The sequence below is a fragment of the Pituophis catenifer genome, unplaced genomic scaffold (genome assembly GCF_029215685.1).
Source record: "Pituophis catenifer annectens isolate HBS135680 unplaced genomic scaffold, rPitCat1.0.hap2 SCAF_2, whole genome shotgun sequence".
In the NCBI taxonomy this organism is placed as follows: Eukaryota; Metazoa; Chordata; class Lepidosauria; order Squamata; family Colubridae; genus Pituophis; species Pituophis catenifer.
In genome coordinates, this window is record NW_027256882.1 from 136,724,882 (window position 1) to 136,742,645 (window position 17,764).

The 17,764-nt window shown below is 40.0% G+C and overlaps 1 protein-coding gene across 1 annotated transcript; it reads left to right on the forward strand.

Annotated features, from left to right (window-relative positions):
* Positions 1-801: 801 nt before the first annotated feature.
* ARHGDIA (Rho GDP dissociation inhibitor alpha) lies at positions 802-17,345 on the forward strand. The gene is made up of 6 exons (XM_070937647.1): positions 802-912; positions 12,279-12,489; positions 13,446-13,529; positions 14,504-14,580; positions 14,713-14,776; positions 15,769-17,345. The coding sequence occupies exons 2-6, from the start codon at positions 12,300-12,302 to the stop codon at positions 15,966-15,968; spliced, it is 615 nt and encodes a 204-aa protein (XP_070793748.1). The 5' UTR covers positions 802-912; positions 12,279-12,299; the 3' UTR covers positions 15,969-17,345.
* Positions 17,346-17,764: the final 419 nt, after the last annotated feature.

The following is a 17,764-nucleotide window of genomic DNA, read 5'->3' on the forward strand; positions in this document are numbered from 1 at the left end:
TATAATATAACTGGTCTTGTACGATGGTGCTTCGTAAAAATGATAGCAAACCACATCTTTTGCGGCCTTCTCTCTTCTATAATACCTAATAAAATTCATAGGATTTATGGCCTCAGTGAACATTGTAGAACAAGTCGCTCTCCAGTTATATTGGGATTTGCAGGACCTGCTGTAGTCTTTGCTTAAATTTAGGAAGCAAAACGGATGGGAATGGACTGAAGTTTTGGGTTAAATAGTCGGTACACACACACACACAGAATAAAGGGTAACCAATTTTGTTCAAAATTGATGAAAAGAACCGTTAAATTGGGTAGCTATCCAAGAGCATTAGTTTTGAAGTTCTTTTAAGAATCGTTGGGCGAAGCTTTCCCACTAGTGCGAAACGTCCGGCAGCAAGCAGTCAATTTTTATATAGGCGGCGTGCCAGGACCTCCTGCTTTCTCCCCACACAATAGGATCCCTCTGCACATCAGGGATCGAAAGTCCGCCAAGATGGCTACCGGGCGAGGTGAGAGCGACTCGGCCTCGTTGCCCCACCCCCCGCCTTTCTCTACCCAAAAATAAGGCGTCACAAGTAGGTTCTAGCCGTACCATACATTCTCTATGGTCTCTCCTCACGCGTTGGGTCGTCCGTGTCCGTCCCCCCACCCCCACCCCGCCTTTGCTTAGGGAGCCAATGCTGGGCCTATTTAAGGGAAGTGATGTCTCGGGAGGAAAGCACCGAAGAGCAGTGGAAAGAAAGGCAGGCAAGCCACTGCTTTCTCGTGAAAGGAAGTGACGATTGATCAGTAACACGGAAGTGCGGGGGTGCGCGCGCGGGGTAGATCTGGGCGGTGGCGGGCGGCGTTCGTCACCGGCGGCGGCGGCAGCAGCAGCAGAGCACTAGGAGCGCGCAGAGAACGCACGTGCTGGGTAGGTTGCATTTGCTTGGGTGGAGGGTTGGGCCGAGCCGGTGCCTGTGTGCGACGGGGGTTTTTTTTTTCGCCCCCGGTCCTGTTCCATTGGCCTTCCTAATTGGCGCCTCCGCACTTGCCTCTGCCTGCTCGATTTCCCCTGCAGGAGAGTCGCATGTTAACCTAACCAGGCTTGCGCTGTAGACGATCCGTGCCTTCAAACGCCGCGGTCTGGTGGCTCTCGGTAACCTTCCGAAACATCCCTCGCTTTCAGTTTGTAGAGCGCCGTGAATATAGCTGAGCTTCCGCTCCGCCCGATTTGGACTTTGGATCTGTAACTTTCTTGGAGCATTTTTTTTTCTCAATTCATTCTCACTGCTGGGGTCACTCATAGCTTCTCTCCTAGCATTTCATGCGTTAGTTAAATGCTCGGTGTAGGTCACTATCAATACATTTTGATCTCTTCTTAAATATTATTTTCTCTGAATTCCGTTGGATAATCTCTGTGGCTTTATTTGTTCAAAATGCTCACCCATGATTAATTTAATTGTGGTTTATTCAAGCAGTTCATTTTTCTGGGTTTACACAAAACTGTCACATAAGTAGGTGAATTAGAATTTCACAGCCTGCCGACCTTAAATATAGTCATTTAATTTTTTATTTTTTTATTTTTTTTTATTTGATTTATATGCCGCCCTTCTCCGGAGACTCAGGGCAGTTTACAATGCGTTAAGCCAGTGGTCCCCAACCTTTTTATCGCCGCGGCCCACTGAGCGCGCGCAGGGGTGGGGGCACGGCCCAGGAGCTTTTGCGCACGGCCCATTGCGCACGGCCCAGGAGCCTTTGCGCTACAGCATTCATGTCCCCCAGCCGCTGCGCGGCCCGGTGCCAGGTACTCCACGGCCCGGCACCGGTCCGCGGACCGGGGGTTGGGGACCACTGCGTTAAGCAATAGCCTTCATACTTTTGTATATTTATACAAAGTCAACTTATTGCCCCCACAAACTGGGTCCTCAATTTACCTACCTTAGAAAGGATGGAAGGCTGAGTCAACCTTGAGCCTGGGGAGATTCGAACTTACAGCAGACAGCTGGTGTTAATCACAATGCTATCAGTCTGCTGAGCCACCCGGCCCTTCTTTGTAGTTCAGGTTATCATGAACACTTTCTTTTATCTTACTGGTAATCATAGGATGCATAGCTCGTTATAAATGTAGTTAGAGTTTCATTACTTGGATCTATTACTGGTAGTCCTTGTTTAGCAACTACAATTGGAACAACTAATTGTTAAGTGAAACAATGGCTAAATGAAATTGTGACTGATTTTTATCTTGTTTCAGTTTTTCTTTGCTTTACAGACCTCTGAAGGTCCTAAATAAAAAAACTTTGTAACCAATCCATGCATCATCGTTACTAAATAAGGGCTACCTGTATCATTACGCCACTGAACCATGGATGTGTATGCATTTATATAATTTATATGTTGCTACCTGCTACAATTATAAGCATCTCAAGGTGATAAAAAAACATTTAGCTATAAAGGATTCAAAATATATTGCTAATTGTAACTTTCTGGATTCATCTTTCACATTTTCTTTATTTTTGAACAGCTTCTTTAAAGCCTACAGTAACTATTTTGTATTTTGTTATGAAGAGGTTGATGATTTTTAATGAAGTTTTCATAGTGCCTCTTGAAAGAAAATTTGTGAAAATAAGATAGGCTACATGAATTAAGCTTAGTTTGAACTAGCACATATCTAAATATCAAATTAAGGGAATTTTGCCATGCACAAGATATATCATCATAGCCCATATATTTTCATGTTTCTAGGGTTAAAATAAATACATTTCAGAGTGATTGCCAGTCAGGCAAATAAATACCCCCTTTTGAAAAAAGTGTATATGATGATTCATATTATTACAGAAACACTGAAATGCAGTTACTATTTTTACCTATTCTATTTGTCATACAAAATAAACATTGGTTACCAGAAGGAGGAAAAATTAGAACTGGGTAATTATTAAATGGTTTTATTATGAAGGATAGTAATAATTTTCCAGCTCTTTAGAGAGTGAGAGAAAAAGGCTTGTGGAAGCTTAATGACGAATAAATTGTAACTATTAGTTTTATCTGGGCCCAGAGCGGTAATAGTAACTATATGAATCTGTTGAGCTTTTTATCTAGCATCATGAATAGATTTAGGTAATTCTTTTGGCAAAGTTGGAAGCCTACAGGCATCAATTATTACCATATTGGCATACTGTACTTTATCTAGATTAAGGCAGAAGCTTTTCAGAAAACTGGCTGTAATGTTAGAATTCACTGATTATACACTGCTCAAAAAAATAAAAGGAACACAAGCAGAAGACATCCGAGATCTGAATGAATGAAATAGCCTTATTAAATACTTCGTTCGTTACATACAGTAGTTTTGTGTTCCCTTTAGTTGTTTGAGCAGTGTATAAACTACTGTATGTAAAGAACGAAGTATTTAATAAGGCTATTTCATTCATTCAGATCTCGGATGTCTTCTGCTTGTGTTCCCTTTATTTTTTTGAGCAGTATACAATATTAAGATTGGAATATTATGCAGAACAAGTGAACTAATAGTATGCTGTCCTGTTATTGTTCATGAAGTTTATCAACAATGTTTATTTAAAATTCACTGAAGAGAATAATAATAATAAATAGTTATTCTTGGTTTTAGCATTATGATAACTAAATTAAAATTAATTATAATAATATATTTCAGGGTTTTTGGTGTTTTTGCCATGAGAAGAATGTCGTCTTTTGGCATCAGATTTAATGATGCAAATAAAAGTCAAATCACTTTAAGGAACATGTGATCTGTTCTGGTTTCTGTGTAGAATTAAGATGGCAAGTGGGTACTTTTACACATTGCCTTACAATGATGGTGATAATTTGTTGTAAGATCTACTAGTAGCACAGATGATGAATGTGGGTGAAATTCTGTCTTGACAAGCTGTTTGTACACTAGCACATATGAATCCTTCGACAACATTTTAGGTCTGAATACAAAATAAAACCCTTCCCTGTATAGGCCTGAATACAAAGCATCTGAAGGAGTGTTTTGTCTCATCCTCATTGATTGGCAGTAATGAGGATAGAAATGTACGTGCCATTCTTCTAGGCACACAGCAATCATATCCCCATCCCTTCTCAGTTAATTTGGGTACTCTTTGGGCAAGGCTGTTCATCTTGTGCTTTATTTAGAGAGACACACGCCCAGTCTTGATGTTGGTGAAACACTGCAGAGATATGTGATGGGGCAAAAGCCTGGTTCTTGACTTAACCATTCTTCTTTGAAAAAGAATGAAAATGTTGAAAAACTTCCTGATTAGAAAAAATGCTAATGAAGAGATGGGGTTACTATTTTGTCATGTTGTGGAAATACATTAGTGGCTGCTGAGTGTGATGTGAAGTGCAGCTTAGCATAGTTTAGGTAGGAGATTGCAGATAATTGTGATTTAGATACTTTGAGAGAAAGGGATGGCATTAGTTCAATATGGTAGATGGTATCCACATTAAGTACCACTATGCTAATTGGTCTACCGAATTGCCTGATTGTGATTTTCTTCATCTGCTAGTGTTATGCCACCCTTCTGTAAAGATTATTTCCTTCCAGCATTCAATACTGCAAGCACACAGCTCTTACTACTACTGTTATTAATTTTATTTATATTGTATTTTTGTTGTTTGTATTATTTGATTTTATATTTATTTGATTTGCACATCTCATCTAAGCAACTCTGAGTGGCTCATAATTTTTAGCCCAGTATTTTCTGTCTGAGAACTTCCTGATACTTGCAATTAGCAGTATAGTATTTCTAATAAAAGAGAACATTCCTTGAAATGACTTGTTTTTATCTTGTCAATATTTACTGCAATGTTTCCATTGGATTATGGAACCAGTTTGATGTTATCAGTTTGGATAATGAAACATCTGCAAGAAAACAACCAAGCTGAGCACCAAAGACCCCCTCATATTTCCAATTCATTAACTGGAATCCAAGTGAATTAATGGTTGACTGTTGAGAACCATTTGTGTAAGAAGCTTCTAGTTTCTCTGCTGCAGATTTTTCTAGTAGCAAAGCCCTCAGTCTTACTTACATCACTGAATGTTTCTCTCTCAGGGTTATAATCGGATTAAGTCTATTTCTGTTTTCTGAGAAAAAGTTTTTGAGAGTTTGCTTCCATTTAGCTTCTCCTTTTGTTTTAGAGATCTCCAAAGAGTTGAAGCATGTTGCAAGAACTGAAATTAGTAGAAAATCTGTTTAAACAAGATTGATTAAGGCAGGGGTGGGCAACTGTGGCCCTTTTACAACCTGTGGACTTAAACTCCCAGAATTCCTGAGCCAGCTTGGCTGTCTCAGGAATTCTGGGACTTGAACTCCACAGGTTGTAAAAGGGCCACAGTTGCCCACCTCTGGATTAGGGCAAGCTACAAATACGTTGCTCAGGTTTTCTCCATTGCCACAGTCATCAATGGATCCTGGCCATTAGTTGAGGACAAGAGTTAAAAGGACTTTACTTTACACTCTAAAAATATTTCCAATTAACAAGAATCATTTATTGCTGCCCAGAATATAAAGTGATGCTTATTTAAAATGAAGACACCTATTTTTAGGGATTCATGGCCCACAGGCCAACTTTCTTGTGTTTTGCATTTTCTAATCTACATTTGGAGCCACTTTAAATCTTTAAATTCAACTTCAGCTGTGAGATTCCATCCTCTTCTTTGGAGGTTATATCTTTAACAGCTGCATTAATGTTGAAACAGCTCTTCATTTTAAGGGTACACATTTCCAATTGGTTCTTCCACAGCTTTATTTAGGACAATATATGTTCATATTACTAAAAAACCTGTTAGTCTATATTGGTACTTGAAGCACATTCTTATGTGGTATACCTAGAAGTTGTCACAGTCATCCTTTTCTGACTCTTCTTCCTCTTCCTGTCCCTTCTCATATTCTAAGAGACACTTACTGATCAAGCCAGAAAGGAAACATAGTATTAGACACTGGGTTGTGTTTCCAGGGATCAGAAGCTACTGTATAGGCATTTAGCATTTATACTGCGTTAATAAAGATTGCAAATTCAAGATAATTGTGAATATTTTTCTCTTTAAAATATTTTGGTTTTTAACAAACATTAGTTTGGGAAGGTACTTTGTGCAACGTAACATCTCTTCTGCATTTGGCTTATTTAAGATGATACCCTCTTAAATAAGTCAACTGAGATAAATATCTCAGTTGAGTTATTTAAGATAATATCTTGCTACATCTGTTGTCTTAATGCCAGCCAGATTTATTTTTTTCTTTTCCTCAATTTTAAATTACCGTATTTTTCGGTGTATAAGACGTACTCCCCCCCCCAAAAAAAAGTGGGTGGAAATGTCTGTGCGTTTTATACAGCAAATGTTGCCGAAGCCCTATCCACCCGCTGGCCCCCACCCACTGGCCTCTGCCTCCCAGCAATTTACTTCCTTGCAGCAAACAGCCTGGTTAGCTTCAGTAGAGCCTGATTTAGCACGAGTAGCTGATTGGTGGTTGGCTTGGCCTCCCCGAATACCACCTATCAGCTGTTCCAGGCTGCAGGGATCGCCACCGCCTGTTGCCGCCCATCGCTGCTGCTGCCTCGTCACCTCCACGTGCCCCAATTTTCTGCCTCCGCGTATCCCCTCTCTGCTGCCTGGAACGAGCCAAAAACAGGATGCGCGGAGGCAGAAAATGGGGCGTATGGAGGCAGAAAACGGGACATATGGAGGCCGTAAATTGCTGGGAGGCAGAGGCAGATTTTTCCCTCCTTGTTTTCCTCCCCAAAAGCTAGGTGCGTCTTAGACTTCGGAGCGTCTTATAGTCCAAAAAAATACAATAGTTTTTTTAAACCTTGTTACTAGACAGTAATTTTTTGGAAATTCAGAGACTTGCAAATTATATTGTATAACTTGTTGGCTTAATCAAAGTATACCAATATATATCTATAAAAATGTTCTTTTTTGTTATTTCATTGTAGTTCAAGTTCTCAAATGCAGAAATCAGAAGAATACTGTCATATATTGTGATTTATACTTCCCACAGATGCATATCTGCAAACTGGATATGCTCCATATGGGTTCTACTGCATGCATGTATCATGATACTTTAGTCTTTTCCATGCTGCAGTACAATGATTGGCTGAATAAGCTAACAATATTTTGGAATATCCAAACTACTGGGTTTTCCAATCTGACTTTTTTCTATGTAAACACCCTGGTTTGTTTGATTTTAGGGCTTCTTGAAAGCCTTGAACAATTGGATAAACTTCTGTTTATTTTTTCTTGCCATAATATCTAGTTTGTAGTACTTTAAAGATATTGAGAATTCAATTTTGCAAGAGTTGGCAGCTTTATTCTCCATTTACTTTTACTAATTTTAAGGAGACGAAAAGTGAAAATAGTTGTGGAGTCCTTTCCAAGCTGTTTCTTAGTACCTCTCTCCTTGTGAGTTTTCTGGGCAGGGCACCTGAGAATGTAATTTAAATGAATCTGCAGGTATTTAGCTACACCTGGAAATTACAGATAAAAAGCTTTTGTTCCTTCTAGGCATTTTTATTCCACTGAACATAGTAAACTGTTGCGGAGGAGGAGGTTCAGATGTTCTGGCAAACTATTTCTAGCACAGCCTTTCTCTGTTAATGTGGGCATAGTATCTATGATCTGATGATCTAAGAGGCAGTACTTGACCACAGGAGTCACAGTGCCTTATTGATTGTGTACAGATCCCTGGGCCTCTGCTTATTCTTGACACTATTAAGGCAATATTGGTTTCTGCAAACATCCATATGTTTTTAGAAGAAAAGCAGCTGTAAATCCTTCTAGGATAGGTCTTTCTCCTGGTTGTGGAGTCAGGTTCTCCCTGGGAAGTTTGGCCATCAAAATAGATTGTCACATTTCAGCAGTCATTAGAGTATTAACTTTTGAGCCTAAGGAATGTCAGAAGAAACTTTCTGATTTTGTGATAGTGCTGCTAGGAAGCCATTGCATATTTATAATTAGTTCCTCTTACAGTTCATCTACTGTGTTGACCCTTACTGCATGCCATTCATGTGTCTTAACAGTTCTTTCTTCTGTTGTTAGGGACATAATTAACTCCTAGGGTGTCTCAAAAGTTGCGAGATTTTCATCATGAAGTAATTTTTTAAGCATAATTTGCATCTAGATCCAAGGATGGGGCTCAGAGATAGGTGATTACTGTATATATATTTCATACATAAGTATATGAAATTTTCACAAAGCTGTGGGTCTGCAAAAATCTATGGATTTCCTTGATAGCTTTTAGAAGAGTTGATGGAGAAAGAGCATTGGTGAATTTTGCAGTACAAGCTTGAGAATCAAAGTACAGTATATGTGGAGTAAGAACTATATTATCTTTTGGCCAGTTTAAGGCTTCCTTTCCCCTTCATTGAGTTGAAAATGGAACAGGAACAGAAGCTTTTCAACCCTAGCTTAGACAGGAAAGCAACTGAGTTGTACCACTAGTAGCAAATCTTCAGTAATGTTAAAGGCATGTGGACCCACCCTTGGGATAGGAGCCAACTTCCTGACTTAAAGGGAGGGTGTGCTGCTTGCAGTGATGCAAGGCTCAGCTACATCATTTTATACTGTTAGTCTTGACAGCCGGCTGCTCTGCCTTATGATTACTACTGCTGTCTGGAGCTTGTCTTCAGGGCTCCCTGAATACAGGTGAAGACTTGATAAGGACTGAGTGGCTGAGGATTTTGAGTAGCCTTTTGGATATCAGAGATGCTTCCTTGATACTCGGTCAAACTTTATGTCGGCAAAACCATAGTTTCTGTAGTTCTTCATGTAGTCTTTCTTGTTGCTGTTTCAAAGACAGTTTGCTGCACAATAGTCAGAAGATGCTGCACATAGTGCCCTCTTTACAGGTAACGGTGCTCTAAGATAGATGGGGTTTCCTTAGCTTGGATACAAAAAGCATTCAAGAGTAGAATATACTGTGTCTGGTTTTTCCTTAGAATGGACACATACTTTGGCTGAGATGATTAATCTAAAGAAATGCATCTCTGGTGTGGTTTTAAATCTACCAGCTTCCTTTCCCACGGGAAAGAAGCTATTCCTTTCCATTGTCTGAGAAACCCCCTTCCTTTGTCTATTTTCCTCATTCTCTATCCTGTAACTAAAAGGTGAGAAGGCCTAACATATCCCAACATTTTTGCTTAATACTAAATTGTAATAGAAAACTATTTTTTAAAAAATTTCTTCCCAGTAGTATATTATGCATGCCTGATGCTCATAAGGGGTGACCAGGATATGGTTTGCACAATGTCATAACTAATCATATCAGAGAACACTAACAAGAATAAATGGTTGAAATAACCTTGAAAGATGCTTGTGTTTGTGAAAAACTGGGATCTAGGGACCCGCTTGAAAAAGTCAGGAGTAAAAGGTGCGGAGACGGTTGCCAAATTGTAGATAAACATATGTGATGAGAGTGTGGGTGCTGCTGTTAGACTCAAGTCTCCATTTTGGCTAGATGAGATAATTGAATTCTGTGTCACCAGCCTGTCTGTCCCACTTTCAGGAAGATCAAGTGCTCTTCGGTAGAAACTACAGATCTGTTTTGTGTGGCTAATTGCACTTCCCATTTATAGATGATGCAGTGCTTCGTACTTGAATACATACTGCATATTTCTTCTTTTCTTCTTCTAAAAAATGTTCTGTGCTGTGTTCAGGAGTGGCATTTGCTATTTCTGTTCTAAAGAAGTATTTAAAATATATTTAAAACAAACAAGCAGTCCAGTTTCCTCATTGATTCTTAGTGCAGTGCATTTCTACCTCAAACTCTACCTGATTAACAAGGGCAGAAAAGTCTTTTTTTAAGGCTTACACATACTGCACGTAAATTGTTTCATTTGCCACATTTGAAAGCTATTGAACTGTATATCCAAGTATAATACCGTGTTTCTCCAAAAATAAGACCCTGTCTTATATTTTTTGAACCCTGAAATAAGCACTTGGCCTTATTGCCATGCGCTCAAAAGCACGATTGAGCTTATTATCAGGGGAAGTCTTATTTTGGGGGAAACCGGGTATGTGTGATTACTGCCTCTTCCTATGAGCTTCCTGTGTTAAGCCAATTAGGGTGAAACATTGATTTGTGGCTAGTCTGGCTTTCTGATGGTTCCAGGATTGGGATAAGTGCCAGACAGAGCTTTACATACAGAAGCACATCTATGGACTGTAGCTCTAATATAGCATACATTTTGTAGTGGAAGTCCTAGATTCAGTCCTCAGCATCTCCAGTTTTATCACCTGAAACCTTGGAGAGCTGCTCCTCGTCAGTTTGCAACTGCATTCCTGAGGATGTGTCCTTTGGCCTTGTTCCCATAGTTCTCAGACTTCTCAATCTGACCATTTTTGGCTGAGAATTGTAATATGTTGAAATCTAAATGCATCGGTACACTGAGTTTGTAGTTTACTGTACCCTGTTCCTATAAATACAGGAATGGAGCCCTTCTGTTTTGGCACACACAAAAAACTGTTTTACTGCTTTTTAAAAATGTAAGTTGGCATACCACTTTACTTACAGAAATGCTTCAGGTCCCAGATAAGCTCCCTAAGCATTGTTGAAAAATAAAAATGGATACTGTAACTACAATGTTGTGCTATGTTGGAAGTATGCCTACCTGCTTGGAGAAGAATAGGATTCAAATACGTAGAGATGATAACGTTTTGGAGGGGGAGGATGATAATGAAGTACCTGTAGCGTCCTCAAGTTCCAGAATAGAACAGTACCTTCACTAAGTTGCCTAATAATTTGGTATTTAGGGACTTCCATATATGCTCTGGCAGCCATATTGTGAACAGACAAGTTCCTCATGGCAGCCATTTTGTGGAATCACACATAACTAGCTCAAAATTTTACTTTTGCTCATAAGAGTAGAGAAGTTGCTTTTCCCTAATTTAAAAGAATTGTTTTAGCATCACTTCATTACTTTCTCTTTGTAATATTCTGAGGCAAAGCATCTGGCATTATTTCAACTTATGGGTCCTCATCATGCTTTCTTCACTGTGCAATACAAATAAGTGTGTACTTTAGGAGAAGCAGGTTCACATCTGGTCAATTCAGTGTATCACAAATGCAAATTACTCTTTGACTGCGTCCCAGTATCTGCTAAGTATCTGATGGCACAACTTTCTTTTTCTGATCTTTGCATATTTGTCAGATGGAGTCTGAGAAAGAGATGCAAAAGGAAGTAGTGAAAGCTACTCTTGCATGCTTTATGTAATTAACAGGAGACTTGAGAATGTGTGAAATAATTTGCTCAGATTATACGCATTATCTATGGTTACTTTTGCAACCTGCCTCATTGTTTTTTTATTAATTGTTTGGAAAGTTCTTGGAAATTTATTTACTGCTCCTTCCCCCAAATGAAAGAGCTATTTAAGTTGGTCTTGGCATTCTGCAGTTGACTACATTGGGCATGTCCACCTTCCCCAAGAGGCACCTTGTGACTGCAGTTTTGTGGGGTGATTAGCTTATATGGGGTACTACTTGCAAGAAATAAACTAATTTACAGGTAATCCTCAACTTATGACCACAATTGAGCCCAAAATTTATGTTGGTAAGGAAAAATTTGTTAAGTGAGTTTTGCCCCATTTTATGACCTTTCTTGCCCCAATTGTTAAGCAAATCACCGCAGTTAAATTAGCAATGCAGGGGCTACTGGGAAACATTGCCATTACTGCTGTGAATTCCAGCTGTAATGGAAGACACATTCGTTCATTGTTGTTAAGTAAATCTGACCTTCCCATTGACTTTGCTTGTCAGAAGGTTACAAAAGGGGATCACATGACCCTCTCGACACTGTAACTGTCAGAAATATAAATCAGTTGTCAAACATCTGGATTTTGATCACGTATGTGATTACGGGGATACCACAGTGGTAAGTGTGAAGTCACTTTTTTCAGTGTCTTTATAACTTTGAACAATCACTAAATGAACTGTTGTAAGATGAGGACTACCTGTATTACATTGGAGGCTAGAAGGCAGCAGTAGACATTGCTTAATTGAGCTTCCTTTGAAGGGCAGAATCTGTATCCTACATGAAAATCTTATTCCTGGAGGGCAAAGTGCAAATGCTACGCTCTTTCTCTTGAAGGCAGTGCTTCAGGTGGGAATCTTTTTTTCTGCTTTCCAACCTGGATCTTGAATATTTAAGGAATCTGAATCTTGACTATTTAAGCCAAACAGCAAGGCCAGTTTTTAAAACTTTTTAAGCCAATATTTGTTCAGGGGAGAAGCAAATAAAACTATTGCAGCCGCCAAGATACTTACTAATGTCCTTGTGTACGTTCCTCAGACATAGGACAGAGTTGCAGAGATGGCTGAGCAAGAGCCTACCCATGAGCAGCTGGCCCAGATTGCAGCTGAAAATGAGGAAGACGAGCACTCTGTCAACTACAAGCCCCCGGCTCAAAAGAGCATCCAGGAAATCCAGGAGCTGGACAAAGATGATGAAAGTCTACGCAAGTATAAGGAAGCCCTACTGGGAAAGGTTTCCATCACTGCTGGTGAGTTCCTGGAAGACACGTTCTTTCATTGAGGAGTGTGCGTAAGCACTAGAAGGGACAGCTTTGGACACCTGACTTAGCCTCAGAAACCAGAATGTTCCATAAAGGCTGTTTTCTTGCCCTCATCATCCAGCTGGGGATATGGAATCCAGCTGGCCTCTGCCAAGTATTGGATACTTTTATGTTCCTGGCTGTCCTTGGGTTCATATACTCTTAACTGCAATACGGTATGTAGTGCATCAAATTATGTGAACCTAGCAAACTATAATTTATATGCTGTGGTGAACTCAGCAAACGAAGGTTGTATAATAAGCCACAATCAAGGAAACTTTGGCTTGACATAATGGTTTCAAACTTGTGGGCTGCATGAAGCCCTTGTTTTATATGATCTTGTAACAATACTTAGAAGAAAGATTTTGCCCTGTGGATTGTGTCCTTTCTGCTGGCTGAGAGAGCCCTGTCCATTTCAGAGAGCGTAGCAAATGGAAGAGATCACTCATGACTCCAGGAAGGTTTCAGAGTGCTTGGCTAAGATCAGCAATCTGCTTTTCTATTGTGGGCTGTCACTCTGCTGCAGTATGAAATGAGTGAGGCATTTTCTGTTGCTCTGCTCTTTCTGCAAGTTGGCACCCTTGTTTTTCCATCATTCTTATCTCCGCCTCTTCCACATGCTTTGCCAGATAACTGGAAAAGTTCTGAAAGGCTGGCATTCACCAGTTGCATTGCGAATCCTAAGACCAATGTTGTCAGGTTAAGAAGAAAACATGACTAATAAGCCTTCAAATATCTGGAGAGTATCAGATTGGAGGAGATTTGCATAAGCATTCGTAATTGCAGGGCTGTGGGCTAGAAAGCTCCTAAAAGAAGACCAGAGTTTCTAGGCATACACTTCTGTTGCAATGAAGGCAGAGAAGGTTTGATGTTTTATCTGAGGTATATTTTCTCTTCCATTGCAGACCCTTGTAGTCCAAATGTGGTGGTAACAAAACTGACTTTGGTTTGTGCAAGTGCTCCTGGTCCCTTGGAGTTGAATCTGAGAGGTAAATGGGTTGGATAAAAAAAAAAGAATATTGGGGGGATCTTAAAAGGCAGATACATTTATGATGTACAATTTTCTGGATAACTTTATCAGATGTATAAAACAAACATTAGTCTGGTAATCAATAAATTGTTAAATCATGAGGATGCCCCATGAGGATGTCCCTGAAAACCTATCTTTTTCAGCAAGCCGGGTTGGCTTAAGAAGAAATTTTTAAAATTTTTAAATCCTTTTAATTAGTCTGCGATTTTAATTTTTTGGGCCAAATTTTATATATATTTTTAAATGTTTTAATATTTGTATTCTATGTTTTTTATCTTGGCTGTACACCGCCCTGAGTCCTCAGGGAGAAGGGCGGTATATAAATTCGAAATATAAATTCGAAATTCGAAATTAAAGTTGCTTAGTCTGTTTGCAGCACAAAAAGCCAATAAGGGTGGCTATTCTTCTGAAAAATCACATTTTATCTATTCTGTAAGGCGAAGCTAAGGCTCTTCTTTTTGGTCCTGCCAGTAAGACCTCCTTTGCAGGGGGGACCCATAGCATTCCCTGCCTCCCCACTTTAATTGGGAAAAGTTGCCTGGTCCCAAGCCATGTAGGGCTTTGAAGGTGAGAACCAGCACCTTGAATTGGACCTGGAAGCAAATCAGCAGCCAATGCAGTTCCCACAGGAACAGGAGGGGACTATTAGGATGCTGTCTGACTTTCCAATGCCACCTTTGCGAGGACAAAAAGTGTTGCTACAAATAATTATAATAGAGACAAATGTTTTGCTTTTTTGCATGTCGCTTTCTGTTTAGTTTCCTGTCTGGTTCATATCGGTACCCATGAACAGCATGTTACTGACTTAAAGGTTCATTTCCATGGTGATTACAACCAGGCTTTAAAGCTAATATCGCACATAGAAGTGACTGCACAGGTTGCTTGTCAGATTTGCATCTTTTGGAAGAAGTCATTCCTAATTTTTCCTTTCAGGTGATTTGGAGAGTTTCAAGAAGCAGTCATTTGTGCTGAAGGAAGGTGTAGAGTACCGGATAAAAATCTCTTTTCAGGTAAGGTCTCCTTTTGAATTATTGTAGTGCCTATCAGAATGGTCAGTCTGTGAATAATTCAGCATATAGTTTTGAGGGAAGGCATTTGGCCAAAAGTTGTGTATTGATTTTATATATTCTTGCTCATTATAGGTAAAGAGGGAGATTGTTTCAGGGCTCAAGTACATTCAACACACATTCAGGAAAGGAGTAAAAAGTAAGTGTCCACTCTATTCTTTATGCTGTACTTGAGGAGAAGTAGCTTTGTGTCTTCCCAGGAATAGTGTCTAGCCTAGGTTGAAAGGAGCTGCAAAGAGTTGAAACTTAGTATTTGCCTAATGGAGAGGAAATTGATTCATTTTTGAATGGCAGCCAAAAACAGGTGGAATAGCAAAAGAACATATAAACCTCAACTACTTTGGGTGGCTTTTGGTTTTTCTTCAATTGATCCTTCAATTAAAGATGCATTGACGCCTTCAGTATGATGATCCATTGATACTGCTGTTCTCTGAGATAAATCTGTTTCACCCAGTTAGAACAAGATGATGGAATAGTTACTATAAAAAGAAGGAAAACACTTTCATTTTCACTTTCTGCTGATTGACAAAAATAAGGGCACCTTAAATCCATCCGGTAGTCAGTGTGAAAATGGCTACGCTTTCTGAGGCATGTTTCTATATTGGAACCCCCAAAGACACAGTTTGGGACCAGAAATACTTGATTGAAGTTTATTAAGAATCCACAATAGCAGAGCAAAATGTCAATGGGTGTAGACTTACCGATAAGAATTAGATTTCAGAAGGGTGAACAATGGATGGGCCATATCCCAAAATGGATATTAAGGCTTCAGAATAAAGTTAGATTTGAAAGAAATCCGGACACTTGAGCACATAGAACAGTAATGGTTAACCTTTTCGGCACCAAGTGCTGAAACGAGTGCACGCACCGGAGCACCGGAACCTGGAAGAGAGCATCTGGCGACAGCGCGCGTGCCCACAGAGAAGGCTCTGCATGCCACAGGTTTGCCATCACAGACATAGAAAAATAAAGCTCAATTCTGGTGCCGCTCTGGTTTTAGATAGCACAGATTTGTTTATATGACAGCTGTCAGGGCATTTTGATCTGCTGTCTACAGCTCGCACTGCCCAACTTCCAGTGACTCTTTTAATTCTTGCCATTCGTGCCTTACAGCTGTTTTTCTCTTTCCAGTTGACAAGACTGACTATATGGTTGGAAGCTACGGGCCACGGGCTGAGGAATATGAGTTCCTAACCCCCCTGGAGGAAGCCCCTAAGGGCATGCTGGCCCGGGGCACTTACAACATCCGATCTAAATTTACAGATGATGATAAGACGGATCACCTTTCCTGGGAGTGGAACCTGACTATCAAGAAGGAGTGGAAAGATTAGCCCTCTCAATGCCAAGTCCCAAGAGTTGTTCAGACAGTGGCTACAGTAGAAACCCCTCCCTGTACCAAAGTGCTGGCATTGGACAACCTTCCCTTCCCATTTTTAGCTCACCAGGAAGATCTTTTTGGCTCAATGCCCTGTAATGTATTTCCTCCCGAGAATCAATAACAATGACCAAACCTGCCTTGTGCCTCCCAAGTGTAGAGGCAGAAGTGCTTCTTATCCCTCTCTGGCCTTGAGTAAGAGGTCTGCTGCTGTCCCATTTCAATACATTTCAGGCAGGTGGTAAAGGGGAAGCAAGCAACATTTCTGTCTGTAGGGGAAAGGATTGGGAGAACCCGCCCCCCTTGCCATCTCTGAGCAAAGGGCGAGGTGCCGAGAAGTCATCATTCCATGCAGGCTGGAAACAGTTGGGGCGGCAGGCACTTGCCAGGCTTAGTCATGTTCATGGCCTACATTTACTCTTTGGGGGATGTGGGTTGCCTTTCCATTTGTGATACTTTTCCTGTAACCATGATGCCTTAATGTTTGTAACATAACATGCATCCTCCAGGGAGGGGCCCAACCTTCTTACCCTTTTTTATATGTTTCCTGGTCCCATTCATGTATTCCCCTCCTTCCAGTTTGCATCTTCTAGGCAGATAAGCCTCCTCCTGAATTCACGTTTCTCAAGAATTTAAGGGCAGCTCACAATAATATCCTTCTGTGCTCCCTGTGCCCAGAGAAGCCCTTGCATCTGATTTAGGGAGAGGTGGATCTGATGTTGGTAGGTGCAGACGTTTACTAGTACCATTGCCATATCTCTGTTCTGTCGCTCCAACTGGGTGCAGAGCACTAAAGTCCCAGGGTAGCATCCGATTTTAGGGCATTTTCCTAGCTGAGCTGTGCCTCATCTGATCTGAACAAAGAGCTTGTTATGGACAAATATTCAAGAGCAGAGAATGCCTTATGTGTCTGGTCTGCCTTTGAAATCATGTGCCTGGCCTGTCAGTATTTATTATTGCCTTGATTAGATTATTTTTCTTCATGGTGCCCAAACAGTCCAACTGTCCCCAGCAAAATCCCATTAATCTGGCAATCAGAAGTAGAAAATCTGCAGAGCTTCTCCTCTGCTTGTCAGGTAGGTGGGTGTGTGCCAGCTTAACCACCTTGCTCAGCTGGCTATTGTGAGTCCCAAAGTTGTACTAGAACTGGGACCAAATGAATGTGTGCGTGATTCTTTCACTGCTCTCTCTCTGCCCCAATTCCTCTCCCCTAAGCCTTCCTTAGAGAAGATTTTTGTTAAATTGATTTGTCTATATATCTTATATCTGGATTAACAGATTTGAAATCATTGGCTTCCCCTTTTCTGACTGTAAAATAAAATCATGAAACTGATTGTTTTGCTGTGTCTTTTTCCGATTCCTTGCACTCCTGCTATGAAATGATGGCCTTGCAAATTTATTTTAGAACATTTAAAGAATAAATGATTATACACAAGAAAAGAAAATGAGAAAAGACAGTGGATGGGAAATAAAAAATCAGCAGTTAAACTATATTTACAATTGATTTAAAATTTATTATTTGATTGATTAATTGAATATATAAAACTTAATTTACATCATCTTGAGAAACAATTGCAAATCATTACAAAATAAACTAATATTTGTATAGATATTACTATTTGTTGTTATATAAAATACACATTTTATTTACAAAAGAAATAATACTAAAAGCAATCAGTAAAAGGAAAAATTCTACATCATAGGAACAGCATTCCTGGGAACAAAAGGTGATGCTTTGGAAGTTTGCTACAT

Excerpts from the sequence above, each read along its gene's own strand:
- ARHGDIA (XM_070937647.1), top strand. The coding sequence starts at position 12,300 with ATGGCTGAGCAAGAGCCTACCCATGAGCAGCTGGCCCAGATTGCAGCT. Across the intron at positions 12,490-13,445 it reads AAAGGTTTCCATCACTGCTG|ACCCTTGTAGTCCAAATGTG; the intron begins GTGAGTTCCTGG and ends CTTCCATTGCAG. Across the intron at positions 13,530-14,503 it reads CTTGGAGTTGAATCTGAGAG|GTGATTTGGAGAGTTTCAAG; the intron begins GTAAATGGGTTG and ends TTTTCCTTTCAG.